Consider the following 23,473-nt stretch of genomic DNA (forward strand, 5'->3'; position numbering starts at 1 on the left):
CCCCACCCGAGTCTTGAGTGACAAGTGAGTTTCCCTTCGTAACTCAAACTGGACGCTAACTAATTATGACAGCATTTTATTGGCTCTGGAGACATGACCCACTATGGTTCCATCGATTTAGATTCGTCTGTTTTTCAAAAACTAATTTTTTAAATATTGTAAAAATTTTTAAAAAGTACTCTAAAAAATATTTTAATTTTTTAATTTTAAAAGATGTCCTAAAATATATTCCAAAAATCTCTTCAAAAACACGATAAAAAAAAAATCTACGGTAAAATTTTTTGAAAAACTCTGCTACGGTAAAATATTTCAAAAACAACCCTAAAAATAACTAACGTATTAGAGTGTGTGTAATTGAATTTTGAAGTTTGAAATTAACGTATTGGTACCAGACAAATGTGAAATTTCCACTGAATTTGACAATTCCATTCAAATGAAGAAAATGTTAGTACTTGAATGAAACTGTGGATTCCATTCCAACTTACTCGTTCGACTTCATCCCTCTCTTTCATTCAAACAGAACAGGTCAATGATGGAAAATTTTCGTAATGTACGGGGATAGAAATTATGTTGAGATTAATGCATGCACGTTAAAGAAAAAAGAGACTTCATTGACTGAGAAAATTTTCCCCCAGGGATTTCACACGTGCAATATGGTTCATGTTAATAGTGAAGAACTTGTGCTAAGAGGGGAAAAATTATTTTTTTTTATGGACTCTCTCGAAGGTGTTTTCTCCCCAACACATAAGATAACAGCAGATGGTGAATACCTATTAGGATCACCTCCATATTCAACAAAATTAGCTTTATCATATTTGATAAATTTTTTTTTCAAAATGTATTATTATTTGTCCAATGAAAAATCCTGATACCAAACACTCGTGTGATGCGTGGGCACTCCCCCACTAGTTGTAAATATATATATCAGCTGCCACCACCAATTATATACTGTTGACATTTTAATCTTAGCAATATTAATTGTTTCCGTGTTGCTAATAAATACCATGGGAAAGACTGGCTGATCAGTTTCAATTTTCACGGTTTGCTACACTTTAGTACTAAACTTAATTTAGGAGTTAACTCTTTAATTCCTCTACTAATAAATTTCGTTACGTGTTAAGTCCTTGTTATGAACTTATCTTTTGATGTTAATACCAAAAGTACAAGTTTTTCACTATTTGACTTGCAAATACTCCAGTGGGAAATGGACTGGATCAATGGATACGAAGTCGTTTTTTTAACAGTCAAAATGATCGGTCATTTGTTTTTAAACTAATGGTGGTATAAAGTAAGGATAAATGACTATCTATGAAAATGAAGCTTTAGAGTTTAGACACACAAGGATTTGAGACATAAGTACATAACTATATATCATCACTGATTGAATTACGTAGTATCTATATCTTTTATGCTGTCAATTGTGATTAGATCGCTGATAAGTGGTTTTAGCATTGAATAATCTCCTATACTCCTATTTAAGAGGGACTTTAATCAGTTCAGGGGTACTCTAATACGAATTACAAACCAAAGAGTTGACAATTAGTTCAATGACAGGAAACACGGAAAAGAAATAAGAGGATGAAATGGATAGTCGAAAAGGGAAAATGAATTGGAATAGTGAAATTGACATTTTTTTGTTTCATTTATAAGCTAAATTATGGGGTTATATACGCCTTTAGATTAAGAGTTTCTGAGTTTATGCGACGCACTCTCCAGCAACTACGTTTAATAAAAAGAGGGTATGGTTGTGAAATAAAATGTTCTCAAGTATCCCCTATTGGAACATGTGACAAAGTCAATATGAGCCTTCTCAATTTCATATAATTTAAACCATTGCTTGCCCTTCACAATTACTTTGATGTCTCAATTGCTAGTTAATTTTAGTTACATTATTAGGGTAAATATTTATAATTTTACTTACATTATTAGTGTAAATATTTATAATTATCTTTTATACGTTCATGTACAGTATCAGCGTAATAAAAATTAATCATTCGGTGTCATAGAGTTCAGAACTCCATCTAAGGAGTCAACTCCTTGTGCAGATTGGGTGTGAATGTTTAAAGCGTTGAAAGATAGCTTAAATTCCCTAATAAGTGTTTGAAGTTAGATCAGCACTACCAAAAATATTTGACTTGAACAGTCGCATTTCTGGTGAAGACTTCAGCAGTATTACTAAGTCATGCTGCCATCCGTATATAAGCACAAAATGGGAGAGGAATTAAGGCCCAAAATTATTAAGCATTGATTGTAAACAGCTTTTACACAGGGGAGAAGCACAAGGCATGGGGAGGAAAGCAGCATTAGCTATGGCGTTCAATCTGCTGTGGATTGTCATTATTTTCTATTTAATTGAGATTTCAACTGCTCGAAAATTGTTGTCAAAACTTCCCGGCAAGTGAGTAAATTTCTTTTTTTTTTTTAATTGCCTTTCTTTTTGAATCTCCGATGTCTTCCTTTTCTTTTGATCAGAAATGAAAAGATTAAAAAAAAAGTGAACTTTATAACTTGTATTTTTCAGTTACGATTATGAAGCAAAGTTTAAGAATGATTTTGAAATCTTTTTTTTTTTTTTTAAGCCCAAAAAAACAAAGAATCTTCTCATTGACGAAAACACGAAAACAGATAGTAGTTTGTAGAAATCCTTCTGAGAACCACAAAAAGAATCCACCACCATCTAACTACTCAGTAGTCACTACTCATTAAAATTACAAATTCAAATATCTAAAAGCTATCAAATTGTTGATACCGCACTATGCTTTTCTTTTCTTTTTTTCTTTTTTATAAAGAGTTCTTTATTTATTGTTTTTCTTCTTCTTGTTTTCATTTTTCAAACTGCAGAGTACCGATAGGTGGCTCCCCTCAGGGGCCTCATCGTTAGGTCCAAATGCTATTTTTGAATTCCAAATTTTCGATGAAGGCAAAACGATCGCCGGAAGGAGAAAGTAGAACAATCAGAATGGGCTGCGTCATAGCAAGTTAGGATTGTGAATTTTTTTTCTTTTTTTTATTTTGTAATCCATTGTACAAGAGTTGCAAGTTCATCAATTAGCTTTTTCCTTTTGTTATTGCTAAGTTCGAATTTAATATTTTTTGTGGGGGGTTCTTGATCTTTTCTTGTGAAAAACACAATCTCAATCTTCTTAGAATTTTGAATCATTAGTTTCTCGTTTGATTAGAGGGAATTGAAAGGAGAGTGCAACTCGGTGTCGACAACGATTATTAATTGTTAAAATTAAGCATCCGGCACACTAATATTTGCGTAACAAATAGTTTAATTTGGGTGGATTAAATATAATACGTGCTAATTAAACTAATAAGGAATACTTCATCCGAAATGATTCGTGCTTAATGCAACCATTAACATATCCAAATCTTTTTGATAATTGGCAATTAGAAATAGAAATTCTTGGTTAGAACTTGTAGAAAAAAGAAGGGATAATTCAGATACCTCTCTCAATGTTTATGACAATTGTACTTAAATACTCTCTAAAATTGAAAATTACATTGAGAAAGCCAGGCATCAACCTGCAGTACGGTCTGAACCAAGGAAAGAATCAGAATTATGACCGAAGGTGCAGTCCTATATGCGGCACTATAACTCATCTTTGACTCTTGTCAAGGAATTTTGTGCTTCATTAGTGCTGTATATATACACACCCGCCACAGTCATGGGTCAACATTAATTAAGCCCATCTTAGCAATATTAATTGTTTTTTGGTTTGGTAATAGATAACCATGGATGGATTGGCTGAGTTTCAATTTTCGGCCGTTTCTACACACTAAAGCAATTAAATTTTTGATAAACTTGAATTCCTTCCGGGTTATGAATAATCCTGCTAAATTAATTTCAAAAAAGGAATTCAAATTAATTTTTTTTTGCGCTATTAGTGTAAATTTTTACAATTCTCTTATGTATACACATGACGTGCCTACACTATCAGTCTAGTAGTAAAAATTAATCTGTACAGTTAATGAATGAATGAATGAATGTCAAAGAGCACTGAACTCTATCTAAGGAGTGAACTTCTCGTGCAGATTGAAAGTAGAAATTGGAAGGTTTGAAAGATGGCTTAATTTACCCAAGAGTTTGAAGTTAGATCTGCACTGCCAAAAATAATTGACCTGAAAATTTCACATTTCTGGTTTAAACTTCGTCAGCATTAATGAATCATGCTGCCCCTTGTATAAGCATGCATATTTGACATATGTACAATTACAAAAGGGGAGAGAAATTAAGTCCCAAAAAATATTAAGCATTAATTTTACACAGCTTTATTACAGGGGGAAGCACAAGGGATGGGGAGGAAAGCAGCATTAGCTATGGCATTCAATCTGCTGTGGACTGCCATTATTTTCTTTTTATTTGAGATTTCGATTGCTCGAAAATTGTTGCCAAAACCCCCCAGCTGAGTGATTTTTTTTTTTAAATTTTTTTAATCTCCAATGTCTTCCTTTCCTTTTGTTCGGAACTCAATAATATTAAAACAAGAAGGAACTTCGTAACTTTTTTGTCAGTTAGGATTATAAAGCAAGTTTACGAACTAATTTCAAAGTTACTTTTAATCTTGGCAAAATCTGAACAAATACACCGTTAATCTTGGCTGGCAACCAAGATTAACTCTACAAGTTTTAACCAAGAATTTTAGTTGATAATACGTTCTAAAACTCTTAGTAATTTTTGGTCATAAACAAAGGTATACGTTATAAAACTCTTATTATCTTTTTGATAATTGGTGATTAGAAATTCTTGGCAGAACTTTTTTAATCCATTGTTCAAGGTAGCAAGTTCTTCCTTATTATCTTGCCAGTTAAATTACTTGGGTTCATGATCATTTCTAATGCAGTCAATCTCAAATTCTCAATCTTCTCAAAATTTTGACTCTTCATTTCTCGTTTGGTTAGAAGGAATTGAAACAAGAATGCAACACAGTTCGACAACGATCAATAACTGGTACAATTAGCACCAGTATTTACTTAAAGAATAGTAGTTTAATTTGGTTGAATTAAATACAACACATGCTAAAGTAATGGAGTGTGCGGAAAACTTTATCCGAAATGACTTTTCCCTAACGCAACCATTAATATGTCCAGATTTTTGACAATTGCAATTAGAAATTCAAGGTCAGAACTCGTAGGAAAAGAAGAGAACTAGTTGAAGATCACATGCAACCACTTGCTTCATAATTTACTTTCTCAACATAAACTTTCAATAATCCAGGTGATGCTAAAGCAAAAGGTTCTGAAGACATGGAAAGCCAAAAAAAAAAAAAAAAGAGAAGACACGAATATGATTATCAAGAAAAAAGAAAAAAAAAAGATGCGAATGTTGATACGATATTAAGATTTTTAATAATTCTTCGATTAATGTTGACGAAGGCAAAGGTAAATAAAGATTGCATGAAGCAATTTGCTTCAAATTCTTATTATTATTTTTGCTACTGTGGTGGAAAACCAAAATGTCTATATTAATCTTGTATATGAGGTGAAAGCTTTATTAATCTTGTTCTTGTATAACAGATTTTTCATACAAAGATGCCATAATTATATATTGAAGTAATTTGGCGATAATGAAAACATAGGTTTTTTTTCCCTTCTGCATTTTAGGATACTTTGTCCTGAGATGCTGTAGACGCACTCGTGAGTATGACGGTATCTGACAGCTATTTGCTTGTTAAAAACATCGAACGCCGTTTCGTCTCCACAAGCACGAAACCTGCAAAAATATAGAGTACTTCGAAGAATATTTTCCTTGAACGTCCAGCTGAAGTTTTGTCGAGGTCGTAAAGTTTTCCATCCAAAATCAGTATCTTTAGATTGGCAATGAAGTTCTAAGTTCTCATGACTCATAGCATTGCATATAACTATTTTATACTGATCAAACCAAGCATAAACCTGGGCTGTCTGAACCAAGTAAAAAATCAAAATAATGACCCAAGGAGCTGTTCTATTGACAGCAGTATTCCTCATCTTTGATTCTTATTAAGGAATTTTGTGCTCCGTTAGTGCTGTATATATATATATATATATATATATATATATATATATATATATATATATATATAATTATATATATATACACACACACACATCAGACAGACACAGTCATGCATCAGCATTAATTGAGCCCATCTTTTTTGTTGCCAACAGGATCAAACTACTAACAAGGGCTTTCGGCATTGAGTAATATCCTACTTTAATCAGTTCCGGGGAAGTCTAACGGAGACCAAATAGTTAAAAATTAGTTCAAAGTCAAGAAACATGAAAAGAAATAAGAGAATGCATGAAAAAGGAGAGTTGAATGTTGGAATTGTGAGATTGGCATTTTTGTCCTGTGTAAGCTAATTAATTGTGGGTTTATATTTGTCCTCCTCTTCTCTTGGTTAAGACTTTCTGACTTCGTGCAATGCACGCTCCGGCAACGGTGTATCGCTGTGATATAAAACATTCTCAAGTATCGCTGTGATATAAAAGGAGGTCTGCTGGATTTGGAACGACATGATTTCCTTCAGTCCTCCTCATCTTGCCAAGAACTTGGCTGAGTTGATTTCAGGCTATATAGGGATTGGGAAATTCATGGCCGCCTCGTAATCCTTTCCTTTCTTTTTTTTCCCTCCGTATAAAATTATGTTAAAATTCGTATGCATAACAAATAAGCATCATTTTAGGAATCGGTGTGGGTTCACAAACTAAAAGAAACTTGGGCTTCAAAATTTTAAAAAAAAACTGGCAAGCATTTTCTAGATTGGTAGTAATAAATTATGCCAACATTTTTTTTGGATCAAAGAGTTTAGATTGGCCTAATAAATTGAGAAGGTACGGACCCCCCCCCCCCCCCCCCAATATGGCTTGAGTTGAGTTGTATGAGGATTTTGCTTTTCGGATATGTGTGACCGCCCAAGACATTTAAGGCCCAAGCGTTCTTTGGAAAAAAAAAATTTCACATTGAAATTGTTAAGGATTTTTTTTTAATCGCAAACTAAAATCAGTTTCTTCAATAATTAACTTTAAACTTTCTTTGACATCACACTTTAAACTTTCTCATTGAAGTTCACCTTTCAGAAAAACTGAATATCTAAAGCCTATGTTAAGGTGTGCCCACTACGAAGATGTAGCTAATTGACAAATTGCAAAGTAGATGTATAATAAAGAAAGAATTGTTTTCTGATCCACAAGGGAAAAATTGGAAAGGAACTGCCACCTCCAAGTTTCAAAAAAGATGTTAGAAGTTTCCGGAATGATATTGGCAAATTAGAACTTACCAATCCTACAAGATATTTGTAGAACTAAATATGAAGAATTTGAAAATCTAGAGTTTCATGTAAAAGTTTACCTTGATTGTAAATAAAGAATCTTTTTTTTGTTAAATGCTCCTTGACAAAGACTAATCTAATCATAGATTAAACAAAATTTAAGCCTCTAAAATGCAGACACTAAGATGGTTGCTTTTGTTTGCCTAATATCATAATAAAAAGGTCAAAAAAGGGTCAATCTTTTGACAAAGTGCAATTTCCTCATATCTGTTGTAGGTATTAATTGCAAGGGAATAGTACTCTTTATTATTTGCTTTTCATATCTTGTGTTGGAGGCTTGGTCTATAGCCCACTCCACACCTATTTTTACTTGATAAAATTTGGATCGACATCTCTCTCCCCATGTACAGGGTTTGCTTTCTCAAAAAAGAAAAAGTTTATTTTTTGAATGAACTTCCCAACAAATGATATTTCTGGAAGTACTTGCAAAGGGTAGAAATGTACCTTACAGAATGCGAGGTTTAAACCGGACCCTCAAAATGCAGTCTATATGTTACAGAAGAAAACAAATAAAATGCACAAAATATATATTTTTTAAAAAAGGCAAAATGATGAGAGATTGCATCCTGTCAATAGGTGAAAGAAGTTATTATCCAAAAAATATGTTTTGGAAATCTCGGTATTATGAACCAAAGCAATCAAAAAGGAAAATGAATAGGAAGAGGAAAAATGGATGTATAGTGAATTCTTTGAATACATTTTTTGTGAGAATTCATGTTGTAAATCTCTTTTGATGCTATCCAATTGCAGCCCATTGAACATCCGTTAAGGTTAAGGCAGGTTCGATGATTTTGATTATTGGAAATCAGAAAAGTATTAACTATAAGGAGGTAAATAAATGTGAGTTTATGGATTTAAATGATGAATTAAGTGTAAATTAAGCTTACTATTACTATAAATTAAGTACAACTTTAGAGGCCACAATAAATTCATAACTCTCCACTTTCCACCCTCAAAATAAATGCTTCTTCTTCTAATATCCAAAAATTGACATGAAACAGAGCAAAGCGTCCCCCCCCAGCCCACCAGATCCTGCTGCAGGTGATGGTTATTGGTGTATATTATGCCATTGATGCTATAGGATTTTCCCTAGCAAAGTTCTGGTGGAAGAGAATATTCGGTATTTTGCCAGCATTTGTTCTCGTAGTCAAAACTTATACATCCACATGCCTTTCATGAATTTTCAAACTGTCAAAGGTCGAAATTCATACTTGACACCTTGTGTTTCTTGATTGAGCCACTACAATTGAAATATCACATGACTATTCCTGTGTTCTCATTCACGTTAATCACGTCCTGGGAATAGGATCACGTGGCGGAAGATTGCTGATTTTTCTTGTAGTAGGCTCCATAAAATGTTGGTATAAATTACAACCTTCAACAGGTTGCCCAATGCAGAAGGGTTTTTCTTGGCATTTGCCCTCTCGATCCATTAGGAAGAAATCATCTGTCTTTATTTTGCGTTCTTGAATAGTTTTTTTTTCTTTTTTAGGTGAATAACCTTTCTATTGAAGAAGACCAAAAACGCTAACAAAGAGTTACAAGTCAATCCAAGCAATGTACTGCCTATCTAATCTATTAGGCTGTCTAAACAAAAAAAGTATACACAAGAATCAAGACGTACAAATAAGAAAATGCAACTATCAACAAATCATGTTATTGCTGATTTCTGCCCTTTGAGAATAGGTTCACGGCTGATCATGCAGTAAGGTATCCATAAAGTGTCTATTTTTATGAATTCTAAACAAAATAAATAGAAAAACCTTAAGTCCTCCTAACATTTTTCATTTGGACTTGTCTAACTAATGCACAATGAACACCACTAAAATCGAGATCTAGGCTTTCTTTTTAATGTGAAAATGTCAATAAATTAAAAAAAAAATCAAATAGTAAACCTGCAACCAAAAAAAGGGCAAAATACACTTTATCTCCCGTAGTTTAGCAATTTTTCACATAATTTCGTATAGTTTCAAAAGCTATATGTAACCCCCTCATAACTTGGATGAAAGTGTCAAAATGATAAAAATTATCATTTATAACGGAACAAATGAAAATATTTAAATTACCTTTGTTTAAAAACTAAAATAGATGAAATGATCAAAATATATAAATATAATATGCATGGTATTCTAATCCCGTATGATTTTATATTTTACCATATAACCTCCTTATGATTTAGTATTTTACCATATAACCCCTTATGATTTTCAAAATAATGACAAAACTACAACTTCTACATGAGTGGTTGTATTGTTTCCAAAAAATTGGGGAAAATATCATCCTCCAACCCCATAAATCCGGTTAGCTCTGGGATTATCCTTGCATCTTTGCGCTCCATCTTGTAGACATAAATCGTTGAGTGAGAGGATTCCTGTACATTCACCGAAGCAGAATTCTCCCAAACTTCGAATAAAATCTCACCACCTTGGTTTGAACTTTGAACCGATAGGTCTTGCCCGTCTTCGGTAGACAATCATCTCTGCATTCAACTTCCAACATTCTCGCCACGGCGTATCCACAACAATCCACTTTCCACCCTGAAAACATTCTTCCAATAGCCAAATCTTTTCTCCTTCAGCGCCATGAATCAGAGCAAAGCGTCCTCCAAGCTCACCCGCAAAATGTATATAAGTGCCAGCTCCTCCTCCTCCTCCGGGAAGAGGCAAAAGTTGAAAAACTTGACGACTTAAATCAAAAGCCAGTATTCGGTATTCCAGGACGGAAGAAGACATTCTTAACCTGATGATCATGTAGATGATGCCATTGATGCTACAGCAGTTGTTAACGAAGCCGAAGATTTTGCAAAGCTCTTGTGGGAGAGAACATTTAATATTTTTCGAGAAATTATTTGATCCCGAAGTCAAAACTTCTGCATAACTAAGGTTTTCGGTACTAACAGTACTCAATCCCATCCCCATATCCACATGAGTGATGCTTAACACCTTGTATTTCTTGATTGAAACATCCAGACGGTAATCACTCGAGATAGACCAACTGTGTTTTCCCGCTTGGATTGTCATATTTTCAATAACCTTCTTCAAGTCCGAACTGGGATTTCGTTGGGGAAGAGTAATGGTTTCATTCGTAGTAGGATTCCATATAATGTTGTTACAACATGCTAAACCTTCAACGGGTTGCCCTAAGATAAATTGATTTGTTTGGAGAATAACCGGTGCAGCAAGAGGAACAACGGATTTGTCTTGTAAATTTACTAGGAAGAAATCATAATTTTTCCTTCTACCATCAATGATTATATCTTGCGAACAAGACTTGCGAACCAAGAGTTTGGTGCCACGCTTATGGGAGCCAACCCGAAAAGCGTCAACGAATTCTTGACCTTCGATCATGCTGCACCAATGCCTTGAAACAGACTTGAATTTCATGAGTGATTTTGCTGGAATTTCTTGGAGCACTTGTAGAAGGATTTCTTTTGAAATTGAAATTGGGGTGTCAAGATTCCCCTTAATCCGTTTCATCTTGTCAAGAGCTTAATTTTAATGTTTTGTTAAATATTAATGTTGATGTGAAGGTTGCGATATCTATATATACACGACTTGAGGTCATGGCGGTGTTTCTTTCCTTTCCTTTACTGTAAAGGAAAAAAAATATAGAGTTAGGTTGGAATTTATCTTACGTGCTAGCACTTACTATTAACTTAGCAATCGTTTTCTTCTATTTCTTTCCTTTTTACACAAGATTAATCCATAACTTAATAGGTTAGAACTCTTAGGTCTTGACACTAGAACTAATGTAAACGAAAAAGAAAGTTATTTTTTAGATTGGTGATCACAAAATTCCAATTTTTTGAATGGGAAATACTGTGAGCTCAATTTCAGTATGTTATTCACCTTTCCAACTGAAGGAAGTCAAGCATTTAAAGAATTGGGCTTCGCAATTCGGGTAATGTTCCGAGGGATGAGCCTTGAATTAACTTATAATGTGGATTGTTGAGATGTTTTGTCGTTTCAACAACAAAGAACTTCTCCAATTAAATCCACAGGCTCAAAATGAGGGGTTATATATGTTCCCATATAATATCTCTGCATGGCTGAACTTGAGTTATATAAGGATTTTACTCTCAACTGGATGTGTTTTCTTATCTGTCATGAACCCTTCAACTTCAAGACAACTAACGAGTAAAGGTGCGTTTGATAAAATTAAATCTTGAAATCTAAAATTTGAAATTTGAAATTATTAAATTACTGAATTATTACATACTAAATGTGATACATTTTAGTGCATATCATATCAGTGCCACTTAATTAAATTTAGATATTCTATTTTTTGTTATCAAACAAGTCTGAACATGTTAATATCTAAAACCATTAAATTCAAGTGCCGAATTGAATTATCAAATAAGGCCTAAATTATTTTTTCTTTTTTTCTTTTGTAAGAAACCTTCATTTTATCAAGGATTTGGCATGAAGTGAGATCAGGTTGGTCTTAATTAAAGAATAAAACATTAAATACAGTTGACGGTGGGCAATTCTAAGAAAGAGTATGTTTCAAAGCTAATTAAAAACGAAAAAAAAATGAATATGAAAGAACTGAGGAAAAATAATGAGCTTTGGTATCTAATATTTTGATGGAATTCTTTCCTTGATATAAATTGGGTCACATTGCTTCTTAGCATAATGTATTAAAATAACACTCGTAATCTATTATTTACCAATCATTAGTGTAACACCAAAAGTGTCAATCTAAGTCAAAAATAGCAAACTAGCAATTTAGACGCTGATAGGTGTCGAGCATGTGCAATAATAAATACCTACTCGAGAAAAATACAATTTCTGTATATAGCTGTGAGTAGGATCGAATCCACAGGGATTGGGAATAATTTTGTTTCTTCTAGAGCTCAAAATATGGATGAATTTTTATAGAAATATGAATAACTAAACAAATCAAATAAAAAGACCTAATTAATAAAACAATAATAAATAAACTCTAGCCAAGCAATAACTTCGGAGATGGTTCACTCAATTGATCATTGATGTAATAATAATTTCATTCACTCACTGATAAATAAGTTATAACTGCCAAACAAGCGATGACAATTAATTTCTCCTTACTGCATCGATTATCAAAGTACGACCATTAATCACTTCTCTTACCATAGAGTTTAATTCCCCAATTACCTTAAGAATTAGAGAAGTCCTGTTCTAACCAAATAACACGCTACGGGGGTTATTTTAAATTAGTTCATATGTTTCCCTGACACAAATCCAATCATGCCAGTTATCATTAATTTAAAGTAATCAAACAATTACAGATTTAACTGCTTTAATTGGTTTTAAGTTATTAGATTAAATTAAATATCATACGCCCTTGATATTCAAATAAAATAATAACAATAAGAAATTAAATCGGAGAACATACGAATACCAGTAAATAAAAGAAATAAACACAATCAATTCGATCTTATAATTTTAGATGAATCAAATCCTCCATTTTTCTTGACTAAAATAGAAGTTTAGCTCGTCTCCATGGAAAAAGAAGAGAACGCTTCTAATTGTCTACTGCGACCGAAAGAAAGAATATGACTACTAGTCTGCCGCGCCTTCCAACGAAGATATAAGGAAACGACTAAAGAAGAATTCTACTAACTAGTCTCCTACTACTACTAAAACGAAACCAAGTTCCAATTGGCCCCGGAATAGTGACAGCAATTGTTGGCTCCTTCGAGTGTTAATCACAAGCGCCCTAACTGTCCTATCCTTTTCCTAATTTTTAGCTTTTTGACACAAAATAAACTTCCTCCTTGAAAAAAGGAACCCTTCATAGATAATGTCAATCGTTTACTAAATAAATAAAAATCTAATTGATAAAGAAAGAAATTTTCTTAGTCTTCAACCTTATGCCCACTCGGAATCCGATTTGTATTAAGAAACTTCTACACGTGAATCCTAAATCATTTGGACTTGATATCAATTCTTGTAAAATCACCACTTTTTATCACTTTTTGCTCCACCTCCCTATAATTAGTACCAAATATCAAATATGAATAGAATCTACTAATTAAAACAATATTTGGTAAAATAAAAGAGGGACATAATTATAAAATTTATAACAAAATTGCAACCTATTAGAGGCCCAACAAGAAATAATTATTCTTTGTGGCAAAAAAAAAATGGAAAAGGAAATGCTCACCTCCGAAAAAGTGTTAGGATCATTTGGGATCATATTTGCAAATTAAGACCTCCTATTCCTAGAACTAGAAGTTTGAGTTGGACTAAATGGTGCAAGTTTGTTTAATTCATAAATTAAGTATGTTTGGATTGTAAAAAATTACACTTTATTTACACCTTATTTACACACACTGATTTGCTTGCATTATCAACACATTTTCCAATCACTTTTTTATCTCACATACAGTATAGCAAAAAAAAGTGCTACAATACTTTTTCTACAAAATTATCTCAAATAATTTACAATCCAAACACATTCAAAAAAGATTCCTAACTTTACGATACTAGTCTAATATTACTTTAGAATAGTAATATATGTGTGATCATGATTGTGCGTGGACCACATGCTTGTTGGTCATATTATTGCATTACTTCACTCGTGTCCATAAACTTAAAGCTACAATCTATTGTTAATTTTAGACCCATTTAAGGGTCTTAATGTCTTATGGCTCACGCTAGAACACTAACGTCTGTAAACTCCATCTCACATAATTGGTTGGGTTCTAGTCATTTTCCCTCTCCTAAACCAAACTCCCCAAACAATTTTAATTGGGTAAATTATCAAGGCAACTCCCAAATTATTTCAATCATTAATTAGTTTCTGGCCTCTTATCTATTTCAAGTCTTGATTGACCTTTTAATAGTTATAAAAAAAAAAGGCATCAAATTTTAATTCTTTAATTCATTTTCATCATTAAAAGTGATAAATTTAACAATAAAGTTTCATGAATCCAATGGTGAAACTGGACTGAAGAAGCAAATTTCAATGCTCTTTATTATTGAAGAACCAATTTGAGATTTGAAATAGATTAGGGGTTAAAAGTTCATGATTGGCTTAGTTTTAGGAGCTCCCAAGGTAATTTATCATTTTATATTTTGTATATCATCTTTTCCACTTTTTTAGGAAAATATCATATTTCACCCTTTTTTCTTTGAAAAGAGAATCAATACTCTATATAATAGACCATATACATCCCATGATCCATCACCGAAGTGTACGGACGGTCATTCTCCCTCTGCCCCCAACCCCTACTACTACGATCCTCATCTCGTCGTGCTTTCACGCAGTCTTCTAACAAACAACAGAATTTCAAGAATCCAGAGATTCCAAATCTATCCCCTCCAACCCAAAGAGTCCTTTTTTTCCCTCATTTTCCAATCTTTTCCTCCATTTAGAAACATCGCAGATAACCAAAACCAATCCTTCACCAGTGGTTGTTCTTGATTTCTGGTTTTGGTTTCATTCTTGGTTTAATCATTTGAAAAAGAATGGGATTAAAATCATTGTTCAATCGAAAGAAAAAGAGATTGCAACAACCACCTTCAGCAGCAAATCCATCACCAATGCAGTCAAGATCGTCATCAGTTCAATCCAGAGCGAGAATTGAGGAGGAACTCGAGCAGGTTTTCAAGAAATTTGACGTCAATGGTGATGGAAAGATCTCTGCATCTGAACTTGGCCAAATAATGGGGAGCCTTGGCTATCCTACGACAGATGAAGAGTTGCATAAGTTGATGAATGAGGCGGATTCAGATGGAGATGGGTTCATTGATTTGCAAGAATTTATCGAACTCAATACGAAAGATATCGATTCGGATGAAGTCATGGAGAATCTCAAGGATGCATTCTCTGTTTTCGATATAGACAAGAATGGCTCAATCTCTGCTGATGAATTGCAGAATGTATTGAAGAGTCTTGGTGAAGAATGTTCATTGGCTGAATGCAGAAAGATGATTTGTGGGGTTGATGCAGATGGTGATGGGATGATCTGTTTTGAGGAGTTTAAGGTTATGATGATGATGGGATCACGTTTTGATTCTTCTGAGCCTAAGGCTTAAGGAAAAACAATCATCATTTGGTGATTAGAATTTCCCCATCTTTTTTATGTATTTTCCCCTTTTGTTCATTCCGATGCTATTTGGTTAACTACATTAGGAATTCTGATGCAAAGAACATTTAGTCTAGTCTTTTGACGTGTGGATGTTTTGGGATCCAAAATTGGGAATGCAAGTCTTCAAGATTGCTCTTTTCTTTTTCTCCAAAGATGTATATCACATATTATCAGATATGCAATTATCCTTTCCCCCTTTTGTGATTCGGATTCTTGTTTCTAAATCTGATTTCCCTTTTGAATTTTCAATATTCTTTTCATCCAGATTCTTCGAGATGTCATATGCGCGTGTTTTGGAGGTTTCTAGGTTGAATATGGTGTTGATCTTGTATGACATAAGATTGTTGTTGGATGTTATGTTTGCTAATCCCTTTTTTTTAGTAGGTTTTCTGCAGCCTGCAATCCATTAATTTTATGTGAAAATTAAGTTTGAATGCTCTAATCTCCTCTCCCTGGTCGGTTTACTTGGAATTATATGGCTGCATCCCTGAATAAAATAAAGAATAAAGTAAAAGGGATCTATTAATTCTTGGAGGATGGTATGAGTAAACAAGTAACACAATTATCCTGATCCTGTCGTATGCTGTTGACCGGTTGAATCTGTGCTATAACTATTTGGTTTTCAATTCTCAGGCTCTTTAGGCCAATTATTCAACTGCCAATCTCAGGATTCCTTGTGTCAGGGATATAGAGCAGCAGCACAGGGTTTTACAGCATTCTAATATGGCTATACTAATCATTCCTTATTAAAGAAATCTACATTACGGTGATTCTGATATCTTCACTTTGAAGATTTCTATACTGTTTGAAACTTGAAAGACAGCATTTGGACTGGAATCCCCAAAGTTGACATGAATGACGCAACAATTTATGGAAGTTTTTAATGTATGTTGTTGTACAGAGCCAGTTGGTGTAAAACTACAGACTTATGAATTGGCTGATTCAGGGGTGTACTGCAGAATCTTGACCATTGCAGAATTTTCTGCAATTATTACTGCAGAATCTTGACCATTCCATTTGGCAGCATTCACCAGTGAAAGAAAGGACTAGATTCTACCGACTTCTTTGACTTCCAATTTGATGTTACTCTCTTGAAAGAAAAAACTGCAATTTCTGAAATGTCCTTTGTTTTGCATGTTGTTGTCTGAGACTATAAAACATATCTGCTTCTGCTGTTTCCTTTATAATGCCACATCTTTAACTTCCTGTCTTTTGGAATTTTAGGTGATGACATCTTGACCATTACCGGGACATGCATTTATGAAAATTTGACTTTTGCTTCACCTGTAATTCCTGTACCACATTTAACCTGATTGTCTGCAACAATCAGGGATCAAACAAGCAAAATCAAAACATTCAGAGACCAAAACCAAAAAATATATATATAAATAAATAAATAACCACAAAAAATAAGAATGCAAAAGGAAAGGTGTGAGAATGAGAATGTCAAGCCTGTATTCAAAAGCTGAAAAGGGTTCAATTCTTGGTAACGGTCTTTTGGAATATGTCTCTGTCCTACCGAACATTAAAGAAAATCTCTTCAGTTATTAGAAATCTGCCCAACACTTGTAATGAACTCTTTTTCCTTTTCCACCTGATTGAACTAAAAATACTGTTGATTTACATCATGCCAACTTTAGGTCCTTTGCCAGATTTTAGATACACACCCAACTTAAATTGACTACATATATGTGAACCAACTTAATTTGCTAGCCTATTTACATATTTTGGTCTGGCCTCCTCATTTTTTTTTGCTTTATTTTTTAAGAGGATCAACAGTAATTTTTCATTTACTTGATGACTCGACCCTATGACTTAAGTCATGAATGGAACGTTTTACTAAATAAACTACGCTTGGTTTTCGGTTTGGCCTCCTCTTGAGAAGTTACCAAATCCAAATTCATGATACATTGACATGATAACAAACCAAATCAATTCACAAAAATTACCAACTTAATGAATGAGCTAAGGGTCTCGATCTGATAGCAGTGTCAGTGCATAATCAAATCAAGTTGTTGACTACCCAAAACTACCAAACTAATTTTTTAACATTCGAAGGAGATTCAAAACCCAAAAAAAAAAAATTCTCGAATTTACTATTTACTTAAGATTAATTTTTTCTACATTATCAACGTAGACACTGACAGGTTGGAAGCATTCAAATTTGAACATCAGATTTTACCTACACCATTACCTTGATTTTACCTAATGTGTGAGGTTTGATTTTGATAACCTTTGTACTTTTTGTAAGCTTGGGCTTGACTCTATTTTCTGGTTAGAACCCAGTGGGCTAATCTCCCATGAGGATTTGGCCCTTTTGATAATCCAAGTCCAAGCACCAGAACACTTGAATTGAGATGATTTCCGATTAGAGAGGAAACCCAAAATGTCCACCAAAATTATGTTCATGGCCTCTTCACTATCCCAGGTCCGGCCACTGACCTGCGCGGCCGCCGGTGGCCTCTCCTCCGGCCGGTTGGTCCCGCAGCCACCAGACTTAATCAAATGGGTGAAAAGAGAAGGTGGGTTTGTCCACCAGGCGGTGAAGGTAGCACAACAACTAGATGGACTTGGCCTGATTGCAACTGCAGAAATCCCAAAAGGGTCTGACCTGATTGTTCTTCCAGAACATATCCCGTTGAGGTTTGAGGCTTCTGAAGCTGATTCTGAGAAGGGGTCCTACTCTTCTTTGATTAAACTTGCTCAGCATATTCCTGGTATGAATTTTTTTCCCTCCCTTTTTTCCTTTCTTTTTGCCTTAGTCAAGATTGGATTTTTACTGTTTTTCCTTTGTTCTTGGATGTGATTATGTTTGTACTCTAAAATTTGTAGGTTGTATGGACTAATGGTTTAATGGAACTGTTAAGTATAGGATTTTAGTGTTTTTTTTCCCTTTTTCTGGGCATAATTTCTCGTATTGCAAATAAGATATAGGGTTAAAAACAAAAAAACTTCATGTGATAAATCTAATACACAGAAAAGCCCTTCATGATTTTAAAATATACAACATGACCCCTATGCTTTGAATTAAATTGTAAAGGTGACGGAATCCGTTAAACTTAACGGAAATGACTTTTTGGAACCTAAAAAAAATTTTTATACCTAATTTTTATCAAATATATCTATTTTACCCCTTAACTCTCAATTCTCTCTATTTAGAAAATAAAATAAATGATTTTTTTAAACTGTCTTTTATTTAATTATATCAGGATATTTTGGTCATTTTGACCATTTCCGTTAAATTTAACGGATTCTGTCACCTTTACAATTTAGTTCAAAGCATGAGGGGTCGTGTTGTATATTTTGAAACCATGGGGGGCTTTTCTGTGTATTAGGTTTATCACATGGGACTTTTTTGTTTTTTACCCTAAGATATATTAAACTCGGTGATATTTTTAAAATTTTGTCACATGGGAATAAATTGACAAATTTCTTTTGTTTGTCATTGAATTTCACTGACAGATACATTCATGGATGCACATACTTTCGGTTAATGTGTGGTGGTTGGAAAAGAATTGAACATTTAAGAGAAAATGCTAACATCTAAGAAAACTATAGAGAAAAATAAAAACAAGGAAGAGAATAGAGCATGAAGATAAATGATGAATATACAGAGGATAACCTGGCTAGGCCTTCTTTTGATTACAGGAAATGCTGTTTTACGGTCAACTTTCTTTACAATGTGAAACCTTTTCGTTGCATTTAATGTAATTTTTGGGGAAAAGTGGAGAAGAGAATGCTTTTTCTGGGTTTCTTGTTGCATAGCACTGCAGAACCAGTTCTTGTATTTCCAGGGTACAAAATGTTAGTGATGATAGTTGTGTAATCCTAAAATTAATGATTTCTAGCTTCTGTTATTGCAAGTGAGTTGCATCATACTGGTGCTGTCTTTTGCCACTGTTAGTGTTTCTATTCTATGTGCTGAATTTTCAAGTCTTGAACTCATTTTTCCTGTATTTTAGCATTTAGATACCACTTTCTCTAAGCATAGTTTGGTGACTCTATTCTTCATAAATTAGGCTATTGAATTTTGAATATAAGGAGTAAACTGGACTCTTGGAGAATTTGACAGAGGAGCTTTGGGCTATGAAACTGGGTTTGAAGCTCTTGCAAGAAAGAGCAAAAAAGGGTTCCTTCTGGTGGCCATACATCAGCAACCTCCCCGAAACTTATAGTGTGCCAATTTTCTTTCAAGGAGAAGATATAAAGAACTTGCAGTATGCTCCGCTCCTTTCTCAGGTACCTTCTTAGGCTTGGGCTCAGTGTGCATTTTGATTTAATTGGAATTGAATACCATGGGCATATAAAATGGGGAAATTTGGTCAGCTAGTAGCAAGTGAGATAGCATTTTTAGGATTTTCTGTTGTTGAATCTTCTTTAGTACCACCTTGAATCTGTAAAAGCCATTAAGAGCAACTAATTCTTTTGGATGTGTTGCAGTCTTTCGGAATATCCAAAGTAGCCAAATGTTAAATGCTTGAACTTAAAAGTATAGTGAAAGCTTAATTTTTCCATGCTCTGATTTCTGGATATATCATATTGGTTGAAAGAAGTTATCCTTTTTTGTTCCAGGTGAACAAAAGATGTCGGTTTCTTCTTGACTTTGATAAAGCAGTGAAAAACGAAATTGAAAATCTGAGATCAGAAGATCACCCATTTGGAGGCCAAGATGTGGATGCATCTGCACTTGGTTGGGCCATGTCAGCAGTTTCTTCTCGAGCATTCCGCTTGCATGGTAATAAACGACCAGACGGGAGCCATATCAATGTCCCAATGATGCTTCCACTCATTGACATGTGCAACCACAGCTTCAACCCAAATGCTGAAATTGTGCAGGAACAAGATACAGCTAATGGGAGGATGCTTGTGAAGGCACGTAATTCTGTTCTACTTTGTGCAAACAATTGCTTTTTCTGCTGAAATCGTAAGATGGGAAAGATAAATTATTCACTTGGTTTTATGTGCTCCGTGCTCCTCAGGTTACAGCAGGAATCCAAATAAAACGAGATGACCTGTTACTACTTAACTATGGAAATTTAAATAATGATCTATTTCTTCTAGATTATGGGTTTGTGATACCTTCAAACCCTTACGACTGTGTGGAGCTTAAGTTTGACTCAGCTCTTCTGGATGCTGCTGGTATGGCTGCCGGCATATCATCTCCTATCTTCTCTTCGCCATTACCATGGCAGCAGCAAATTTTATCTCAGCTGAATCTACGTGGAGAAGATGCTCAACTTAAGGTTTGTGATGCTGGTTATCTTTCATTATCCTATTTTTGGATGAACTAGAAGCCAGATTCCATCTTTAATTGGATATATATGTATATCCTGGGGATACATAGTTCTTAAGTCCATATTATCATATGCATCTAACCACTTCATATTTGTTGCACAGATTAGAACTATGTTGCAAAAGAGTTACTTGTGCCATTGTAATGATATTCCACAAATTGTCTGAAATATTTGCAAAAGCTGCTTTTCATTTGAAGAAACATCTTTGATGCTTCACATAAACTTCTGAAGTCCATTTAGATTTAGAATACAGTAATGTATTTTGTTCAACTACATGCACTAATTACCTAACAGCTTTTTCAAGCTTGACCTTCACTATTAAGCCTGAGAGTTGATTGCTTCTGTTTGTATTTGATTACTTCCTATTCTCCTCCATCCTTGGCAGCGAACTGAAATTAGCTTGTTTTCTCACTGTTAAAAGATAAGCTTAGGAGGATCGGAGTTAGTCGATGGCCGTCTGTTGGCTGCACTGCGAGTTATCCTATCAAATGACAAAGAAGCAGTTCAGAAACATGATTTGACCACACTTAAATCATTATCTGCCGAAGCCCCCCTTGGAATATCAAATGAAGTGGCTGCACTTCGCACCATTATTGCCCTGTGCGTCATTGCTCTTGGACACTTCCCCACCAAACTCATGGAAGATGAATCCCTATTGAAACAGAGCGTGTCTGCTTCAACTGCATTGGCCATCCAATTCAGAATCCAAAAAAAGGCTCTTATAATTGATGCAATGAGGAATCTTACAAGGAGGGTGAAGTCAATCTCTTCAAAGGAATCAGTTACTTTTTAGGCATAGCAGTATTCACTTCTGGCTTTAAAAGTTTTAGATATGGTTTGCATTTCAAAATATGCTCTATGCTTTAGCTGTATCTTTCCAATGTGAACAAAAACCCTGAAGTGAGGATCATTTTGAAGTGGTATGGATACAGAGAAAATTGCTGTTGCACTGTGCTTTGAGCCTTGATGTGCAATTCAACCAAAACTAAGGTTGTGTTTGGATTGCATTTTTCATGATTTTTTATGGAAAAATTACTGTAGCGATTTGATGTATGTGAGGAAAAAAGATAATAGGGAAATGTGATTACGGAAAACGACGTAATTTTTCAACAGAAAATAGCAATCCAAACAAGGCCAAGATCTTCCCTGCTCTGGAATTTACCATGTGGGCCTAATCTAATTCATGATAGCCAACCGGTCATCCAAATGGGGAGTCTCCCTGGCAATTTCTCCCTGTTCAGAATATTAGAATAAGTATCTGGTATCAGATAGGCACCTTGAAATTCTTGAGTTTTTATGCATGAAAGGAGAAAGTTCTATCCACAAACAACTGTCATTCCAAAAGCATTAATTAGGCAGAAATTAACAGAGGAAAAATGAAATTTTCCAATGCTCGGAGCAGAAATCTAAAAGAAATGCCAATTTCTAGCTATTTTAAGTCTGCTTCTGCACGCAAGTAGATGGGATGACCTATTAAGGCCACCATTATGGCAACAATTTGTTGCATCAGCATCTTTGAGTATATTATTAATCATTTTTTTCTAGTATAGAACGAGAGTTTCCACTGAGCCTGGGTGAGCATCTCCCATAATGTCCAGAGCAATTGAGCAAACACACTACCTATTTTGATGCTTCCCTCTTGGGCTCTCCACTTTTGATGTTTCAGAATTGACATATTTGTTTGACATACAATTAAGCAACTGGCATCTCTCTGAAAGAGAAATACTCCAACTGAAATTCTGTCCTTCACTTTTCCTCCAAATCTTTGGACTCAAAAAATACTGCACTAGGCAGCACGCAACATGTAAATCCTGTAGCATTAGTATCTGTAATCCTTCTTGTTGATCTTGCCAGATCATTGTACATGACATCCAGAGCTTTCTCTGGACCATTTACGGGTCTCCCCGGAGATTTCACCCCATTTCATGACTGGCCAATAAACCTCCGAATTGAAATCGACAACAGCATAAAACTGATTTCTGCACTAATATTTCAGTTCTGAATTGGGAATTCACTAGGTTTCATCCTCATCATTAATGAAGTCCAGAAACTCTGTAGCTAATCTTCACAATGTTAATGATACGGTCATAGTAAACATCTATGGAAAGGATCAATTTTTAGCTCTGCCTAGAACATAACATCTTCCTAATGCGCATAATTGCATGTTTGCTTCATTGTTCGTTTTATCTCTAATCACTCTATAAGTAACAGATAGTTTACTTACATCAAAGTCTTTTGCATACATTCTATATTTCATATTGAAACTAAAGAGTAAAGCTGTTAGTAAAACTATTATATGTACGACCCATAGCTCCAAATTTTCAAATAGACACAGGTAGATAACTAATACAGTAATACTACTAATTCATTGGGCAGCATTCCCTAACTAGTTCTGGAAGAATAAGCCAATTTGATGGATTTCTCTTGGAGAAGTGGAGAACCAAGTAAGATTTGACAATTTATTTGAAGGGAAAAGGTCAAGATTGCTGGCCCCATTTTTGGTATCTCCTGCCTTGCATCTTTCAGGTACCATGGTCACAAGCACAAGCCGCAGAATTGATAAGTGAATAAAAAAATTGCTAATTATAAGTGAGACTGGTTTAGGTAAAAGAAATCCGGAAGAAAAGGGAGGATAAGAACTCTAAATTTTGATAACTGAATCAAATCTTGGTTGCAGAGAAGGCAGGAGAGAATTACAGAGACATGAATCAACTATAGCACATCACATTATACTTGAGCAGCCGAGTCCAACAATAATCTTAACAGAATGCTCAAAAATGGAAGCAAAT

The 23,473-nt window shown here is 34.4% G+C and overlaps 3 protein-coding genes across 3 annotated transcripts; 2 read left to right on the top strand and 1 right to left on the bottom strand.

The window, feature by feature from the left end:
* Positions 1–9,730: 9,730 nt before the first annotated feature.
* On the bottom strand, positions 9,731–10,789 carry LOC113716160 (putative F-box protein At3g23960). Its single transcript, XM_027240453.1, has one exon. The coding sequence runs from the start codon at positions 10,787–10,789 to the stop codon at positions 9,731–9,733; it is 1,059 nt and encodes a 352-aa protein (XP_027096254.1).
* A 3,681-nt stretch (positions 10,790–14,470) lies between these two features.
* Positions 14,471–15,594, top strand: LOC113716571 (probable calcium-binding protein CML25). The gene has a single exon (XM_027240958.2). The coding sequence runs from the start codon at positions 14,768–14,770 to the stop codon at positions 15,335–15,337; it is 570 nt and encodes a 189-aa protein (XP_027096759.1). The 5' UTR covers positions 14,471–14,767; the 3' UTR covers positions 15,338–15,594.
* Positions 15,595–17,686: 2,092 nt separating this feature from the next.
* On the top strand, positions 17,687–21,633 carry LOC113716357 (uncharacterized). The gene is made up of 5 exons (XM_027240654.2): positions 17,687–18,107; positions 19,463–19,629; positions 19,963–20,262; positions 20,370–20,633; positions 21,106–21,633. Exons 1-5 carry the CDS (start codon positions 17,777–17,779, stop codon positions 21,475–21,477), a joined length of 1,434 nt encoding a protein of 477 aa, XP_027096455.1. The 5' UTR covers positions 17,687–17,776; the 3' UTR covers positions 21,478–21,633.
* The last annotated feature ends 1,840 nt before the right edge of the window (positions 21,634–23,473 follow it).

Source organism: Coffea arabica, chromosome 11c (genome assembly GCF_036785885.1).
Source record: "Coffea arabica cultivar ET-39 chromosome 11c, Coffea Arabica ET-39 HiFi, whole genome shotgun sequence".
Classification (NCBI taxonomy): domain Eukaryota; kingdom Viridiplantae; phylum Streptophyta; class Magnoliopsida; order Gentianales; family Rubiaceae; genus Coffea; species Coffea arabica.